Genomic DNA, 17,305 nt, shown 5'->3' with positions numbered 1-17,305 from the left:
AGAGGCTCGTGGTAATAAAAGTAATGAATCAAGTAGAGCGCATGCGCAAAAAATGCGAGCAAGCAGTGGTATCGCCATTGCGCATGCGTTGGGCTGATGATCAAAAGTAGTGTTTCTGTGACTATGTGCTATAGTCTTTCTTCCAAGTAAATTCTTCGGGAATAATTTTTCCCTAAAAAATCAGGGATTTTTTACCGTCACGGTCGAAATTCGGGAGATATAAGAATTTTTCGGGAATCCGAGAGATAGAATGGAAATTCGGGAGAACTCCCGGAAAATCCTGAAGACTTGGCAGCTATGCGACAACTTCCTGTGTATAATCCGCGGAGTAAAAGTCAAAATAGAGAAGAATTAAATGTAAAATACGAGCATATTTTTATAAGGTGCATGGATGCGACATTTATTAGAAGCAACATTTTCTCTGAAAATCAAATACTTTCCTCGAATCTCTCAAGATTTCATTAAGGAGGAATAACGCATGCAGATTACAGCAGTGTTTCTTAACCATTATTTTTTTTTCTCGTGGCTCCCCTGTCTTACCCAGAGTCTTCGACGCTCATCTAGAAGCAAGATCCTTTATACGTATTGAATTGATTTTTTCAGTGAATTTATACTGAATGAAAATTTTGCAAATAAGATTGGCCTCCAGACCACTGTCCTAGAATTTATTGAGCTCCCCGCTAATCCGAGTTACATTCAGGGCCGTCTCAACATCATGAGCCCCCTCAGGCAAAATGATGCTATGGTAGTCCCAATGCTTATAGATGGAATACTTATTTTTAAAATTTACTGTACTATACAAAATATCATAAGGTGGGGTCACTTATGGACATAAGAACCCCCCCCTTCCCTCCTGACAAGAGTGGGACTGACAGAGCTGCAGTGCGGGGCCTGATATGGTTTTCATAATTTTTTTGTTTTTCACACTATATTAATATAATTGAGGGGTCTGTGAAAAATGTAGCCAGGGGCTTGCGAAAAACCCCATCCTAGCGAACCTGCTCAAAATGTAGGCGGTGAGGCCCGAATGGGTCCATTCCCTAAGACGGCCTTGTAATGTATAGTCACTACATTACAGACGATTCTGTAATATAAAGTCACTAATATAAAAGCTTTATTTCTTCGCACATTTTTCTTCTCAGCCCTCCAAACCACCTGTTATGGCCCTTTTCTCCATTTTCTTCCGTGGCCCCCTTGAAGTATCCCAGTACCACTAGGGGGGGGCCATATATCGCCCCCAGTTGAGAACCACTGGATTACAGGACATTTTTTGTTCTCAAAGCAACGATGTTCTCAATGCGCAACTTATTGAAGTAAACTGTTTTTTGCATGTGTTTGAAATATATTCATGGGGGTATAAAATATTTATTCTAGAACTCTATTACATTAAATATGATGGTTGGATTATTTTACCTTTCGTGTTAATTTTGACATTCTGGCTTTAAGCCAGGTTTTCCTAGGAGCAGGTTTCCCGTGCCTCGCGCAACGTGATTCGCCCAGCGCGACACGCCGTCCACTCACCAATAAGAAAAGCAGCATGATTGTTTTCCTACAGAGCGCAATACGCCTCACGACAGCGTTTTACGTCGGGCGTGATTGGCCGACTGCTTCTGGAGGAGTCAAATGCGTCGTGCGCCGCGCGTTTTGCCGATGTTCTCTCAACTCTTGCGTGTTTGCTTTCCCCTTCCCTTCAAACAGGAGCATGCAGACGATAGAGTAGATGATGCCAACGCCATATGTATTGTAATATATCCGCCCTGATCTGATGCGCCACGCTAGGAAAACACAAACGCGTAGCGTGATTATGTAACACGTTTCTGTCGGCGCGAAATAGAGGCGTTCGGTTCGCGCTGCGCAACAAACCTATTCCTAGGAAAACCCGGCTTAAGGAAGTGCCCAAAACAAATAGCCTTGGTAGAAGCAAACGACAGGCGGAAAATTCCCATTTTTTTACTACTGCCATCTTATCTCAAAAATAGTAACTATTTATTAGGTGAAGCCTAATTTTTAAGAAAATCAGAATACTTCATCCATTCCAGTTCCTTGTCGTGGAAGCTCAAGAACTGAACTGGATATTCTAATATACAGTTCAGTTATTTTTCTGATACATAAGGAAGCGTTCAAAACAAATAACTTTGGTGGAAGCAGACGACACGTGGAAAGTAAGTTTTCCTCTTTTCTATTCTACCACTGAGCTATACTTATACTTAGGCTGACCATATTTCCTCGAAAGAAATACGGGACATTCGGATTCAAAATACGGGAAAATACGGGACATCGCCAATTATTGCCAAGAACAACGCCAAAAGTGAACAATGTTGCCAAATATTGTTGAAATTACAGAAAAATCGCAATGGCGGGAGACGAAGCATTACTGCTAATTGCTGTGGATTCCACAAAATAAAAGGTTCACCAAACCAAATATGGGAGAATAATGTTGTTATTTGTAGTTGTAATTATCATAATATAATTTATGAGTTCAAAAATTTCTTCAATCTTCGACTTCAATAAAGAATAAAACTCCAAGGCGTCATGTAAAAAACGGGAGAAACCGGGACACTTTTGTCAAAAAGTCGGGACGGCTAGAAAAAGGAAAAAAACCGGGACTGTCCCGGGAAATACGGGACGTATGGTCACCCTACTTATACTGATACCACTGAGTTTACTTATAGCTCAGTGTATTCTACTACTGCTGCTGCCATCTCACGCAACAAATAAGAACAATTCATAAGGTGAAGCTCATTTTAGAAAAAGCAGACGACCTCATTCAGTCTGGTTCCTTATAGATTAAGCCAAGGATCTGAATTGAATGTTGCAATTCACAGTTCAGTCATTTTTTAGGTACATGAGGAGATGCAAACAAACGATCTTTGTAGAAGCAAATGACCATAGAGATTATATTATAATTAAAGTGACCATATTTTCTCGAGGAAAATACGGTACATCTCCAATTATGGCCAAAAATGATGCCGAAACCGTACAAAGTTGCTAAATATTGGTGAAATTACGGAAAAATCATAGAGGCGGGAAATGAAACATTACTGCAAATTGTTGTGGATTAAAATGAATTCTGCGATAAAAAAACGTTCACCAAGACAAATGTGAGAGATTAATATTCTTATTTATAGTTGTAATTATCATAATATAACTTATGAGTTGAAAAATAATTCAGTCTTTGACTTTAATAAAGAAAAAAAATTCAAAGCGGCTTCTTGTAAAATACGGAAAAGTCGGGACGGCCAGAAAAACACCTTAGAGGCCTCGATGGAAAATACCGATACTGTCCTGGGAAATACGGGACGTATGGTAACCCCAATTATGCCAGAGTTATAATTTCAGAATCAATGAAATAAATAATTCTAGCATTAAGGTATCCGACTACGTTGAAAACGTCATTTTGGAAGAAAATATGGATTTTAATTTTTTTATTTTTTATAAAAGCCCTATTTGTTGTGATTCCAAAACAACCCTTGTTTTGCGTATATGATGCTTAGAATCAAAGTAACGTTCACTTTATTGTTGCGTTTTTACATACAATACGCGAATAAAGACTTTAAACGTGTTTTATGAAGAATGCAGTCTTTTGACATTTTACTTAACTTTGTGACATGATTTGTAAAAATTGATGCATTGCATCCTCACAAAATTTTAATGCGATATTTTGCTATATATTGTTGAGGTTATGAACCAAAATCTAAGGTCTATCACATATATTTTTTGAATTACAGTGTTTTATAGACAAAATGTAGGATGAAATTTCAAACAATGCACACGTACTAAAACATATTTTGGTGTAACTTACGAACATATCATGCAATCCTTTAAATTTTGGTTCATAACCTGCAACATTACTAGCTAAATGCAATGTGAAAATCACAAAGCATTTCATTAATAACATTTTTTGCAATCGTGTTTCGAATATCACATGAATTTTGCCTAAAATTTGACATAAAAACGACTTTTTCATAGAAAATATAACAGATAGACCAAAATTTGTCATTGTTTTCACCATTTCAAGACACTTTCTATCAAAAAATGTATTTAAAGTTCACTCCAGCACCATTTTAAAGAAAAGTGAAAAGAAAGGTAGTTGGGTACCTTAATAAAAGAAATAGTTTCAGCATTAATGAAACATTAGAATTAATTACATTTAAATTAAATTTAAACATTAGAATAAAGCATTCAGAATTAATGAAAATTCCACCTAGGCAATACTGAGAAGGGTGTCTCCCAACATCTCATTCATCGGAAGATAGCGTGACTCGGTTAAAACACCCAATCCTGTTATTTTCTTATGGCATAAATAGGAGTTTTGAAACAATAAATGAAAGAAATAATTTCAGCATTGGTGAGATAATTCCAAAATTAATGAGAGATAATTCCAAAATTAATGAGAGAGATAATTCCAAAATTAATGAGAGAGATAATTCCAAAATTAATGAGAGAGATAATTCCAGAATTGATGAAAGAAAATATTCTAGAATAAATGAGAGATAATTCCAGAATGAAGGAAACAGATAATTCCAGAATGAAGGAAACAGATAATTCCAGAATGAAGAAAGAGATAATTTCAAAATTAACGAAAGCGATAATTTCAGCATTAATGAAAGTTAATTCCAAAATTAATGAGAGCGAGAATTCCAGAATTAAAGAAAGAGATAATTCCAAAATTAATGAAAAATACTTTCTTTTTTTCTCATCAAACCCTGTAAACGTTTAAAAAATCTGGCATTGCCGGACCAAATCCAGAGAGTTGGCAGGTCTGTATACGGTATATAATTGTCTCATGAAAAAAAAAACACGACAGAGATATTGGCGGGGAAAATTTCTAGGATATACCAGAATGTAGTTGCCATTGCTATGGATTTTTCATAATGGTAAAAAAATATTTTTGCTAATTTAAAAATTTTAAACAAATATTGGTTCAAAACGATATTTTTTCAAAATCATAGAAAAATTGAAGTATTCCGTATAAAGGATCATCGTAAACCCTGGTATATGGGAACTATATTTTGCGGCGAAGGAATACACTATCTTTCTCTTCACTGCAAAGAAACTGAATCGGACTATAATGCTGAAATTACATCTTTAATCAATTTTCGAATTATCTCGTCCATTGATTCTAGAATTTTTTTCATTAATTCCTGAATTATCTTTCATTAATGCTGGAATTGTTGCTTTCATTAATTTTGGAATTACCTCCTTCATTGATTCAAGAAATTTTTCTTTCACTAATTATGGAATTTTATAACCTTCTTTAATTATAATTTCTTTCATTACTTTTGGAATAATTTCTTTCATCAATTCTGGATCTCTCTTTCATTAATGCTGAAATTATTTTATTAGTGCTGGAATGATTTCTTTCATTGATTCTGAAATTATATTAATTCAGGCATTATCTTTCATTAATTTTAGAATTATCATTTTCATCAATGCTCTCTCATTTATTCTGGAATTATTTTCCATTAATTCTGGAACTATCTTTCATTGATTTTGGAATAATCTATTCCATTGATTCTAGAATATACACAATTCCAATAACACAGAAACTTCATGCCAGGTTCACTGCATGTACACTCCAACATGTACCAATTTATTAGAAGTTCAGCACAGGAATATGAACGAGGTGAACTTGGTTAAAATAGATAATTTAAAGAATTCCAGTTCAAGCTACAGCAGATAATTTGAAATAGTTTTAATTGTGGCTATTAATATTCCTCATTGGTACATCTTATTTCACTCAAATTAACTTCATCGGAAAGGAGGGGAAAAGTTTTATGCTTGTTTCATAGAACAGTAGCAAAAATACCCGGCGCTTCCTGGGTATTCTTCAACTGCTGGGAGGATTGAAAAAGTGACAAATCATTATAAAAGAATAAACTGTTATACACAACAGTAGCAGCATTAAAGAAGAGGCAAACCATTGTAAAGGTATGCGATGTCTAAAACGCATTGTTAAGGAACCATGATAACCAAAGTAAACATTCTGAAAGTGACTGTTGGGACCCAGGAACGATATTGTTGTCGGACAGTTTTTTGCTCATTTCAGGCATTTGCCAGCTCTGATGAACTTTTGAAGTAGCCTATGGTTCAATCCCGGTCCTGTTTGGTATATATGCAAAATTTGGTGACGATCAGTTTAAAATTGTAGATTTGTATAAAGAAAAAACATACGTATTTTCACATTTATATATATAAGATATCTATAGTTTAGCCATAATTGAATTTTTTGTATCATAAAAACCCTAGCCCTAGTGATAATAAAAAATTTATATTACTATCACCAGACAGCATGCCTAAAAAAGTGCTTTATTAATAATGATATCATAAATAACATAATAAACACAGAACAGACTTGACTACATAAAAGTAAAGGATTTTTTTTTTACTCGTCACATGTGTCGTCACTAAATAAACGCATCTTTATACAAAATCCAACCAGGTATGTCTCGATACATATACATTATGCGTCTCAACACGATGGCAAAACTGAAATCAAAAAACGTGATTCGCTCGATCGGCTTTTATTTTAATTCCCAGAGATAAATCTACAAAGCATTTATTTATATTTTCCTCGTAGGTACAATCAACTATCGATTCGTTCTCGGTGTAGAAAGATTCTGAATATATATATGTATTCACAACAATTTCTATACGTTGAACTAATTTGCTCCTCATACTTTCGCAACAATGCGATTTCCAACTGTCATTTAAAAAAAACGGATTGCCTTTATTAAAGGCAAATTAGTCTCGGAAACAAAAGTGAAAAAAATATATCAACAGTGCAATCGAAAGAACAATTTCAAATAAAAAGCCCTTATATACAATCATATACAATTTTTTTTTTGAATCCAAATTCAGTTTCCACCAATCAGAGCAATTTACATTTAAAAACTGAGCCAATGTGGCTAAACAATGTACAGCTCAGTCTACAGTGACCGTAATCGACAACAAAACAACTTATTTTTTTCCCCGTTATTTTACACCAGAACCCAATAGCTAGCCAACTGAACACGTTAAAAAAAAAAAAAAAATTAAAATCACACAAATCGAGACAGTCAAAATTTAGAAACAAACAAAAAAACCTGTCGTTCACCTTTTTTTAAAAAATAGAATAACGATACTTCCACCGAATTCTTCAATGTCATTAAATTCCCCCATTTCTTCACCATCCATACATATTTATTCTGATGATGAAAAGAAAAAGTGATACAAAGGAATCATCGTGTATGGTTAAAAAAAACAAACACGCATTTGTCAACTTAAAAATAATAAAAACGGGAGATGGTTATTTTAAAAACAATTGCAGGTTTCCTCCGCTTTGATTCCGTAAACCAGTACTTCATGAAGCAGGTATCGTACTGGCCAAAAAAAAAAAAAAAAACATGACTGATAACCTATTGACGGAAGTAAAAAAAGAAGCACACAGCAGCTCGAGAAGAAATAACTATCCAAGAAAGGGTAAAAAAGAAAAGAAAGCATCAGTTCTTTTTCTGTATCGAGCATAAATGTTCGACAGGAAGCTAAGCATCCATTTGAAGATGGAACATGTCTTTTAAAAAAAAAAAAAAAAATCCTCTATTATTTCATTTTTACGCAGTGTAGGAATGTTAAGCACATGTTGAGCACCTTACATTAAAAAAAAGTAGTTTGTTTTCTTCTCGATTTATTTTTCGTTCAATTGCCTAAAGATTACCCTAGTTATTTTACTTTTCAAATATTCTCGAGAGGTGCTGGACCAAGGTACTCATCGACTCGCTTGTGATCATTCAGAGCCTTTAATGTTAGCGTATCATGCGGCAATTCAGACTTTCTACGAAGCAATGGCTTTTCATTCAGAGTTTTTTTAACCTGTAAAAATAAAAGGTATGGGAGTTGAAAGAAAAAAAAATTAAGTCTTGAATTTTATAGAAAAAAATGGAATACAGTAGAGTGCATATAAGTATACACTTTTACAACAATAAATTTTTCTACACACCGTAAACATTCGTTTTCACAAAATTGAACAAATAGTTCAAAAAATCGAAATTTTATAAATGGACTGTAACAGAATTTTTACTGGAATGCTTCCATTTTTGTTTACTTATCCAGAGCTTGAGAAATTAGAAAAAAAAAGGGTTGAGCAGATAAGGGGTTCAGCGCTTGAGTAGTACAGTGGTAAGATGCTCATCTACCACCGTGAAGGTTGTCGTTATTGTCCCGGGTTCAAACCTGAGGGAGGATATAAATGTGATATTTTCCCTGAACAAGCTTGAGACGACCACAGACAGATAGTTTCTTTATTTCCAACCTATCTGATTAATGGCAGTAAATTGCAATATAGCGATATGACCAGAGTTGGTGTTTCATGAAGTAGCGAAGAAGTCTATGCTTGGCAATATTTGAAAAAATTTGGTAAAACATTTGCATCTTGAACTTTCTCTCAGGGTAAGAATTTTTTTTTTAAATTGGATTTTTCGAAATTTAAATCAAATTTTTTGATTTAAATTAGCTGACTGCTTATCAATTAAAACAAATCTCGCTGATCATTAAGAATGCACCTATTTTTGCACCTAGTCTCTCAAATTTAATTCAGCAGTAATGAATAAACTAACAAACAAACTACAAACAAGAAATATGAGTACTAAAAATCTTCTTACATAAATGCAAAAGGTCATTGAGCCCGTTTACTTTTCGGATTAACATTTTTTTTGTTGAGTGCTTTTATTCATGAGGGCTTCCTTCCTTTAAAGCAGTGGTTCTCAACCATGGACCACAGGTGAAAATCTCACAAAAAAGGGGAGCTAGGCCGGTTATGGGGGGGGGGGGGGGGGCACGAATAAATGTGAAAAATGTGTCTAAAAACATTTCATTTCCAACAAAAAAAAAATACATAGAATATTTTTCCCCATTACTTCTTTCCCTGTTAAAGTAACATTGACATGAGGTTGGGGGGGGGGGATAAATAGTTTTGCATGTATCAGGGTGGTTTTACGACATAGGTTGTGTTTCATTGACATTCTTTTGGGTGCTGGTTATGGTGATTGTGTTACAGTAAATGTAATCCTGGAAGAAGAGGGATGAAAAATAAAAGTTTGTCAATGTGAAGGGATATTATGGAACACCGTTTCCAAGCAATTACAGACAGATAGTCATCTGGCATAAAGGATAAACTCTCCCCGCCTATGCTGTCTGTCTTTAAGGGATATTTCTTCAACCCCCCCTCCCACCCATGTACCTAGGCTAGCCAATATGGTCTTTAAGGCAGAGTCATAAATACAATTCAAAGAAATAAAAATCAATTTAGACCTGTGATTGGGTGGCAGGATAGTTCAACGCCTACTATAAGAATTTGAGTAGTTAAAGATGAAATTTAGTACTTGAGCAAGTCTCAGATAATCTTATTAATTTAACGAAAACAAGCGAATAGTGATTTGCGTGTGTGTGTTTATGTAATTTGTCATAAACTCATAAGAGATTGGCAACCTCATTATAAGATTTCAAGACCAATGTATATGTATGTGTATATATATATATATATATAAGGTGTAATTCTATTGAATCCGACATCTGCAATCTAAAAGGTGGTGAGACTTTTTTGTATTGTTTTTTCTCAATTTTAATTTAAAATGTGAAATAAGGCATTAGATGTAACTGAAAGATGTCCCCCCCCCCGCCGCTGGAAAGCAACATTTTAACATAAATTCAAGTATTCCAATCAAGTGTGAATTCCAAGTAGAAATTCTCCTATACCCTGCATGGCCAAAAAAAAACCAATTGCAGTATATTGTTATGCAGCAGTGTTCATACTATACAAGCATCAAAAGGGAGCGATATGATCCAAGGTTACTTCTGATTTCAATTTAGGATTAGCAACATTCAGAGCAAAGTGTCTAAACATATTTAATAACTAAATCAATGGATATTAGCTTCTTTGAAGACAACAGCATGTTCAAAATACATTTACTGATCTTGAACCATGAAATATTGGCTGAAAGAGTTCCTACTAACTAATTGGCAACTACAAGGGGGGCATATCCATTAGAGAGTCTATGAGACTCATTACAGATAAATCTGAGGAGTCATTCAACTCTGCCTTAAGCTACAAGAGTGTAAGAGCAAGAGTGTAGCCAGATCTACGCAAATCTGGCTAAAAGTTTTGAAATAGTGACTTTTCAGGTAACGAAGATAATTCATTCCAGAATCACATTCTTTAACCGAAGTCCTTGTTAGCCAAAACACCATTTTCTAATGGTTTCTATGGAAAATTGTTAAACTTGTTCTGAGAATTGTCTAAAATTTTAAAGTAACTTTCATGAAACACCAACACCATTAAAAAAATATATAGAAACAAAACTCAATGAAAGCTGTGATAAAAACTCCACAATTGGATAGAGAATTTAAAGGAAGATGAAAAACTGAATCCTCTTTACTTTACAATATATAGTCATCTCATTTCTCTCACACGCATTAAAAAAAGGGGGGGGGGAGAAATAAGTTCCTAGAATGTCCACACTGTTCAGTTTGGTACTAGAAGTCTTATCATATGCACTAAGACCATTTACACAAGTTCAATATTTTTTTCCTTTTTTTTTTTAAATACACATTTTTTTAACTTAATCATTCATTTTATATGAAATGGCTTATAATCTTTCTGAACGAGAAAGAGTTGTATCTGAAAAGTGATTCTGAGGTAGAATTAATCTGACTCAAGTGACAGTTTGTTAGCATGGCAAAGTGGTAAGATGCTCATCTTCCACCATGGAAGTTGTCTGCAGGTTCGATCTTGGGGGAAGAACATAGACAAGTAATTTCCCCATTGAGCCTAAAGTAACCACAGATAGATGTTGCCTTCATTTCTGACCGAACTCAATTGGTAGTAAACAGCTGTACGGCGATATGCAGTGAAGTAGTAGTTTGTTAGTGCAGGCATCCATATAAACTGAAATGTTTGTTAGCCGAAAAATTCATAAGCAGAGGTATCATTGTATTGCGTGACCTCATAAACTCGTCAAAATGAAGATCAGCTCAAAGAGAAATTAGATTTCCCACGACCAAATAAAGTGACCTTTCAAGATGAAGGAACTGAAAACATATAGTACAGTTAGACTCTCGCTAATCAGCACACAACTCACAGACCAGGGTAATGTAGAATAACCACAATTGCAAGATTATTGAAAGTCAGTGGATAAAAGCCTATTTAAATAATATAAACTTCTGCTCATGGACATAAAGCAGAAATTCCGGATTACTAGATGAGCCGAATTATCGAGAGTCTACCGTATTTTAATGGAGGGAAAATCAGCATTCTAAGCCTATGGGGAAGAATAAACAAGCTAGATAAAAAAATATAAATGCCATGGCCAAACTGAAAAATCAAACTTAATCAATATATCATGGTCAGTCATAATTCAGGCCATTTCACATTGGCCGTAACATGCATATCTCTAAGAGATATTTAATTACATACAACAAGCTCATTTCATGAGGAAAAATGAAATACTGTATTCATACCAAATTTCATTCATCGGCTGCATGAATATTCAACGAGTTTATGGACTCTATGCATATATGGAAAACAAACAAATCTCTTTATATATGATCATATGTATGAAAAATGTGTATTTTATTACGTATTATTGCTTACTTCTTTTGCCTCATATTCAATTTTTTCATAATTCATCAGAAATTCCTCATCAACGGGCGTAGGAGGATCTGGGGGATCTGCAGGCACAATGTTCAAAGAATTGGCATTTTGCTGTACGTCTTTAAACTGAAAACATTTTTAAGTTTTATTAAAAAAAAAACATTAAAAAAACTGGTAGATATCGATCAGATATAGAATTACCATCCGACGCAAAAATTTCATGATTATCCCTTTCTTTTCAGCTTTATTTCCCATTGTCACCTTTATTATGATTCAATATTTTTCACAAACCACAATCAAGATGAAAGCTAAACTTTTGCAACCAAACCCAGGAACATGGAAAATACTGATTAGAAAAAAATATTGAAGGGAAAATGTCCCTCCCTACCACTGAGTAAGTCACCATCATCAGGAATGTTGTTCTTTTCTAAGACTAAGCAACGAGTGACTTTTCTAGCTCTGGATGTTTGAACTTGCAGAAATATTTTCAGATAGGTGGTATTTACATTTGTGATACACACTACATTTATCATATTAACAATGTTATCTCATACTTTAATGATCATAGACAAAGAATTTTTCACTGTGCCAAACCAAAAGTCAAAAATTTAAAAATGTTACATGATGGACAGACAGTGGCATGTATGAATAATATTTTTGCCATTTTCAAAAATTGCAGATATGACACCCTGTGTCATGTCAGTGACTTCACTACAGAGACTTGTAGACTCATCACCCACTCAAGAATTCTGTCAACTCCCCCACTGTACTACATGAATTATTAAAAATAACAAGAATGATTTAATGAATTCATGAATTATACAAATAGTCCAAAACGATTATTTGTCTTGAACAGCAAGCAACTACCACTATAGAGTTTGCCTTTTTGCTATCTCTCCATTTTTTTGGCTATTGAATAAGAAACTTGATATAGTTCGGAAACGTGTCTAGCTGTTGTTTCTCTTCATATTTCGGGTTTATGTTGTCTCACCCAAAAAGTATTTTATCCCTATTTTATCCAAAATAGTCAAACCTCGTTAGCTGGTCAAACGGATTATGTGTCACTCCAATACCAGGCCTCCACCCTTTCACAATCCTGACCCCCTTTTCACAATTCTGATTGTCTTCAATGGCATTCTTATGTTATTAAACTACTGATAATGCATCTGCTCAACCTGCTTAACGGTATTACTTGTATGAAAATACCCTTTATAAATTTTCATAGAAATCAAACTTATCATACAATGTATACAATAAGTCAGCCCGGGGGAGGAACAAAGATGAATTCAACTTTGTGTAGGAGTGTGTGTGTTTTTTTGTACACTATGAATTTACTACAGAGTGGCCCGCCAAGTGTTTCCTATTTGCAGGCCTGGTGATAGGAGAGACTGCACATCTGTCTTAACAGTATCATTGGGCCTTTGGCAAAAAGAAAATCTGGGGGGCCCCCACCTAGCAGGGGAAGTACCTGACTACCTATTTACACAGTTACCTTTAAAAATCATAGTACCAAATCTCATTGTCACTACCCAGGCACTTAATGTTTTAAGTGGCACAGCAGAAATTACTAAACCCCTTTCAAAATGCCATATATTTCTTAATGAAGTAGGCTTTAATCCGATTTTCAGCAGGTGCAAACTAAGGAATATAGGGAAAAATGTTCCAATGAGAAATCATCTTTACAAAGTACCGGCTTGTCAATGCTGAAAAAGGGAGCTTTTAAGCAGGCGAGACATCTTGTCAATGCTGCTTAAAGAGTTAGTTCCCCCCCAAGCTGCATTAAGGTAGCTCTGAAAGTGCAGTGGACAGACTCCCAATTCACTACTGGACTTCAATTGCTAGTCACTGATAATTTAGAATTTTGTAGTGTTATAAAATTGAACATTATATATTTTTAAGTTTTGGTCTCAGTCATGCAAAAAACTTGGATAACTTATAATTTTAATTATTACTAGACCAATAAATTTTGATGGTCATGAACTATTGTTTTATTTTTATTATTCCTAGAGTAGTTTTCAGTATTGAAACTAGAAAAAATCTACTGCAGTCAAAATAGGACCCTGTCTTGGGCTTTTGTCACGTTTCACGTGGGATGGGGGGGGGGGGGGAGAATTAAGATAAGTAATGCAAATTAATAAAATTAACTTGAATCTGTAAATTTCTAGGGTTTAACTCATGATTAGTTTGTTTTACATGCATGAATTCATCAATACGGAAAGGGTAGTAGAGAGCCCATGACATACTCCATTTATCAGGTCATATTTATACTTTCCCAAGAATGACCCCTTAATGAGATTTAACTGTACTACTTTTTTCTCTCACAACAACAAGAGTCAACTTCACTTAACACGCTAATCAATATGGATGAGTTATCCTATTTTTCTGAGATTGCTTGTGATACATGCTGAAAAAAGTAAACAAAGCTATCCAACGATGGATGGGCGAGACAATAGACTGTTGATGATTCGAGAAAAATTAGCTTTCAAAGATATAGGCTACTATAGTTCACAGAATTTTCACAAAAGTTAGCTCATCAAAATAGGCAGGGAGAAAGTCAGGTGAATAAGCGTAATTGGTACAATAAATAAATTCAAAACTGTAAACACTCACATAAGGGTTTTTCAGTGCTAATGTTTCTAATTTTGTCCACACTTCTTCTCTTTCTTTTACTTTACTTTTTTCACTGAAAAAAATGGGAAACAAATTGAAACAAAAATTCATGATCAAGTGAGAATAAACCTGAAAAATTGCATAATTTAAGTCAGACAGACTATGAAGCTGTCTCTAAATCTGATTAATTTCCAACTAAAGCTAAAGATGAATTAGCGAATATCATAAAATTATCGAGATTCATTTTCATTGAAACGGTTAGAAGTTTAAAATAAATTTTTCCCATCAGTCTTACAGAATCCGAGACTCTTCCTATTATTACCAATCACAATGACCAATGATTGTAGAAAACTCTTTTGGTCACAAATTGTATGCAACACATGTGTGATCGTAGAAGTACACAACATACAGTGAAATCTCGATATTACGATACAATGCGGACCAAGAAAAAGTATCGCTGTAGAGGGGATTATCTTTATATTGAGAGGCAGCAGTTTGACATTAGAGTATAGACATTTCAGAACAAGACTTGAGAAAATATTGTTGTAGAGAGATTTATCATATCGAGTATCATCATAGCAAGGTTTCACTGTACTTTTTTAACAAAGGAACTACCTGCTTGCTTCATACAAAATCAGATTTTAGTAAAGTATAGGTCATTCATAATTTTTTATGACGTCGCCAACCATCAACATAAGAATCATTGTTAAATAGCTCACAGAAAATTGTTAAATATGAAAACAACATTGACACTTTTTATTTCTTTTCTGGTCGGAAAATTAAAGATATACGGAAAATTCAGTGCATGGTTTATGTTATGGCAAATGCATAATTGATAAAAATTGAATTATGCATAATAACCAATTTATCACACTTGCCATAACATGTATAGCTATTCTTGGTGTTGTTTTGGCACATGGGGTGTTATGACAAAAAATAAAGAACTGGATGTAGCTCATGTCTGAATGCAACTCAGGCGGCTTCAAATTTTGGAGCTACAATAAGGATAAGTGCTAAACTTATACCATTTAGCATTTAGACATTAACAATGAATAATGAATAAATACTGAATAACAATGAATGCCGCCTGGCAGTCGAGTGGTTAGGGAACTAGCTTCTCACTGTGCAGGTATGGGTTCGAATCCCGGTTCGGGCATGGATGTTTACTAACACTAACAAATTCCCTGGACGGATCATGCTTATCCCTTGGGAATACGTGAGTATCACGTTATTAAAAAAAAAAAAAAAAATTAAATTTAAATAATGTCTAGATCTGTGCTTGTGAATGAAAACTTTTATGTGCATGTACTTCTAGAGTTCAATACTTTCTAAAAACAATCCTTTTTGTACTGTCACATAGTTGGGCTAGTGATTGCTTGAGACTTGAATATTGAAAAAAAAACCAACTTAAATTAACCAGTTTTTTTTCTAGTGGGGGTGGGGGGGGATGGGGAGAAAAAGGGCATAAAAGTAGTTGGATAATAAGTTGAAATTCATGTTAACAATGAATAATGTAAACTTTCAGAATGGTTGAGTTTTTTAACAATTCACTGCAAAGTCATTCAATAAAATCAGAATCATGCACATGAATATTATAACATTGATTTTTGTTCTCCACAAGAGAAAACACACAAAAAATTCTCAAAATTTTTTTTTCAATTAGCAAGGCAGGTAATCAACAATTACCACATGCAAGCTTAATCGAAAAATCATTCACATCCAAATACTACTACCTCTACTTCTTTAAGAAATAAGTGATTTAAACTTAAACATACAAACGAATCCAAATTTAAAATGTCCATTTGAAATTTGAAGGATGCGAAAATTGAGAAAAGTGTGAAGAATCACATTCTCATGCAAACAAAAAAAATTATGGGAAAAGACGACCTCAAATTCGAGAAACACACTCTCATCTATATCTACAGGAGGAAAAAATAAGCCAGCAAATAAAATTGAAAACAAATACCATTTCATGACCTCTCACCTATGCCTATCTTGTTTGCAATTTTGTACACATTGATCACATAATTTTGGATTCATCTCCATAAAAAGCTTCAAGGCATTATAAATTAACCCGTGGATTGTTCTGAAAGAAAATCACAATAAAAAAAATATTGTGTATAACGATCTCTCACCTATGCCTATCTTGTTTGTAATTTTGAACACATTCATCAGATAATTTTGGATTCATTTCCATGAACAGCTTCAGGGCATTATAAATTAATCCATGGATCGTTCTGCAAGAAAACCACATTTCAAAAAAACATGTTGTACAGAGAATTTGTGAACCAAAATAAATTCCCGAAATTTTTCATTTTTTAGAAATTTGAAATCATTCAGCTTAGGATGAGTTAGAGATATGAGACGAGAATATTCTCCTGGATGTAAAATTTTGATCAATAAATAATGAATAATCTAGAATATTCTTTTTTATTTTAAATGATGGAAAAAAGGTTTTTTTTGATACTATGATATGTAATTCATTTTCCATTGTCTAAAAGATTTAAAACAAGATAATTTTCGATATAATCACATCATCAAGGAAACACATTTTCTGGATATTATGCTGAGGTGAACTCGGAAAGAAAAGTAATCTGGTCTCCACCGGAACCCAAGCCCTCTTGTAAACCAGGCAAGTATTCTACCATCTACACCACTGGAGACACGACCCCGCCTTCCTTATTTCAAGCACTGTGACATGAGGAACTGCTCAGTAGAGGCATTAGTAGCCTCTTCTTAACTCAGCAAATGTCTGGTTTGCAAGAGGGACTGGGGTTGAGTCCCGCAAAAACCAGATGACTTTCCTTACGGAGTCGAATATCCTTAGCACGATATCTAGAAAATGTTTCCTGCATATATTGGGCTCAGAAAAAAGAAGTCTATAATCACCTTATAATGACAATTTTTGATAAGTGAATATTCAGGGGTCTATCCAGACTTTTCTTGTAGGATCTTCTTTTTGTGAAAATTTTCCTTATTTTCATAAAAAGGGTCATTAATTTTATAGGAGCGAAATAATATAGTTAATCGATCACGAAAGAAATGAAATGCCAAATTTACGGTTCCATT

The 17,305-nt window shown here is 34.2% G+C and overlaps 1 protein-coding gene across 4 annotated transcripts in view; it reads right to left on the bottom strand.

The window, feature by feature from the left end:
- Nucleotides 1-6,293: 6,293 nt before the first annotated feature.
- Nucleotides 6,294-17,305, bottom strand: part of wrd (Protein phosphatase regulatory B subunit well-rounded) — a 51,674-nt gene continuing 40,662 nt past the window's right edge. For 3 of the 4 annotated variants that reach the window (XM_089245983.1, XM_089245985.1, XM_089245986.1), the window contains exons 13-16: nt 16,372-16,473; nt 14,237-14,309; nt 11,627-11,752; nt 6,294-7,851 (exon numbers count right to left, since the gene is read on the bottom strand). In XM_089245983.1, the coding sequence (XP_089102109.1) occupies nt 7,714-7,851; nt 11,627-11,752; nt 14,237-14,309; nt 16,372-16,473 (439 nt within the window). In that variant the 3' untranslated portion in view covers nt 6,294-7,713. Of the gene's footprint in view, nt 7,852-11,626; nt 11,753-14,236; nt 14,310-16,220; nt 16,323-16,371; nt 16,474-17,305 lie in introns of all 4 variants that reach the window. The other variant, XM_089245984.1, reaches the window with a different exon arrangement.

The sequence above is a fragment of the Pholcus phalangioides genome, unplaced genomic scaffold (genome assembly GCF_987345545.1).
Source record: "Pholcus phalangioides strain wild (caught in Gottingen) unplaced genomic scaffold, Ppha-v1.0 ptg000016l_1, whole genome shotgun sequence".
NCBI classification, from domain to species: domain Eukaryota; kingdom Metazoa; phylum Arthropoda; class Arachnida; order Araneae; family Pholcidae; genus Pholcus; species Pholcus phalangioides.
Note: the sequence above shows the minus strand (reverse complement) of the source record. Positions and strands in the feature narration are given on the sequence as shown.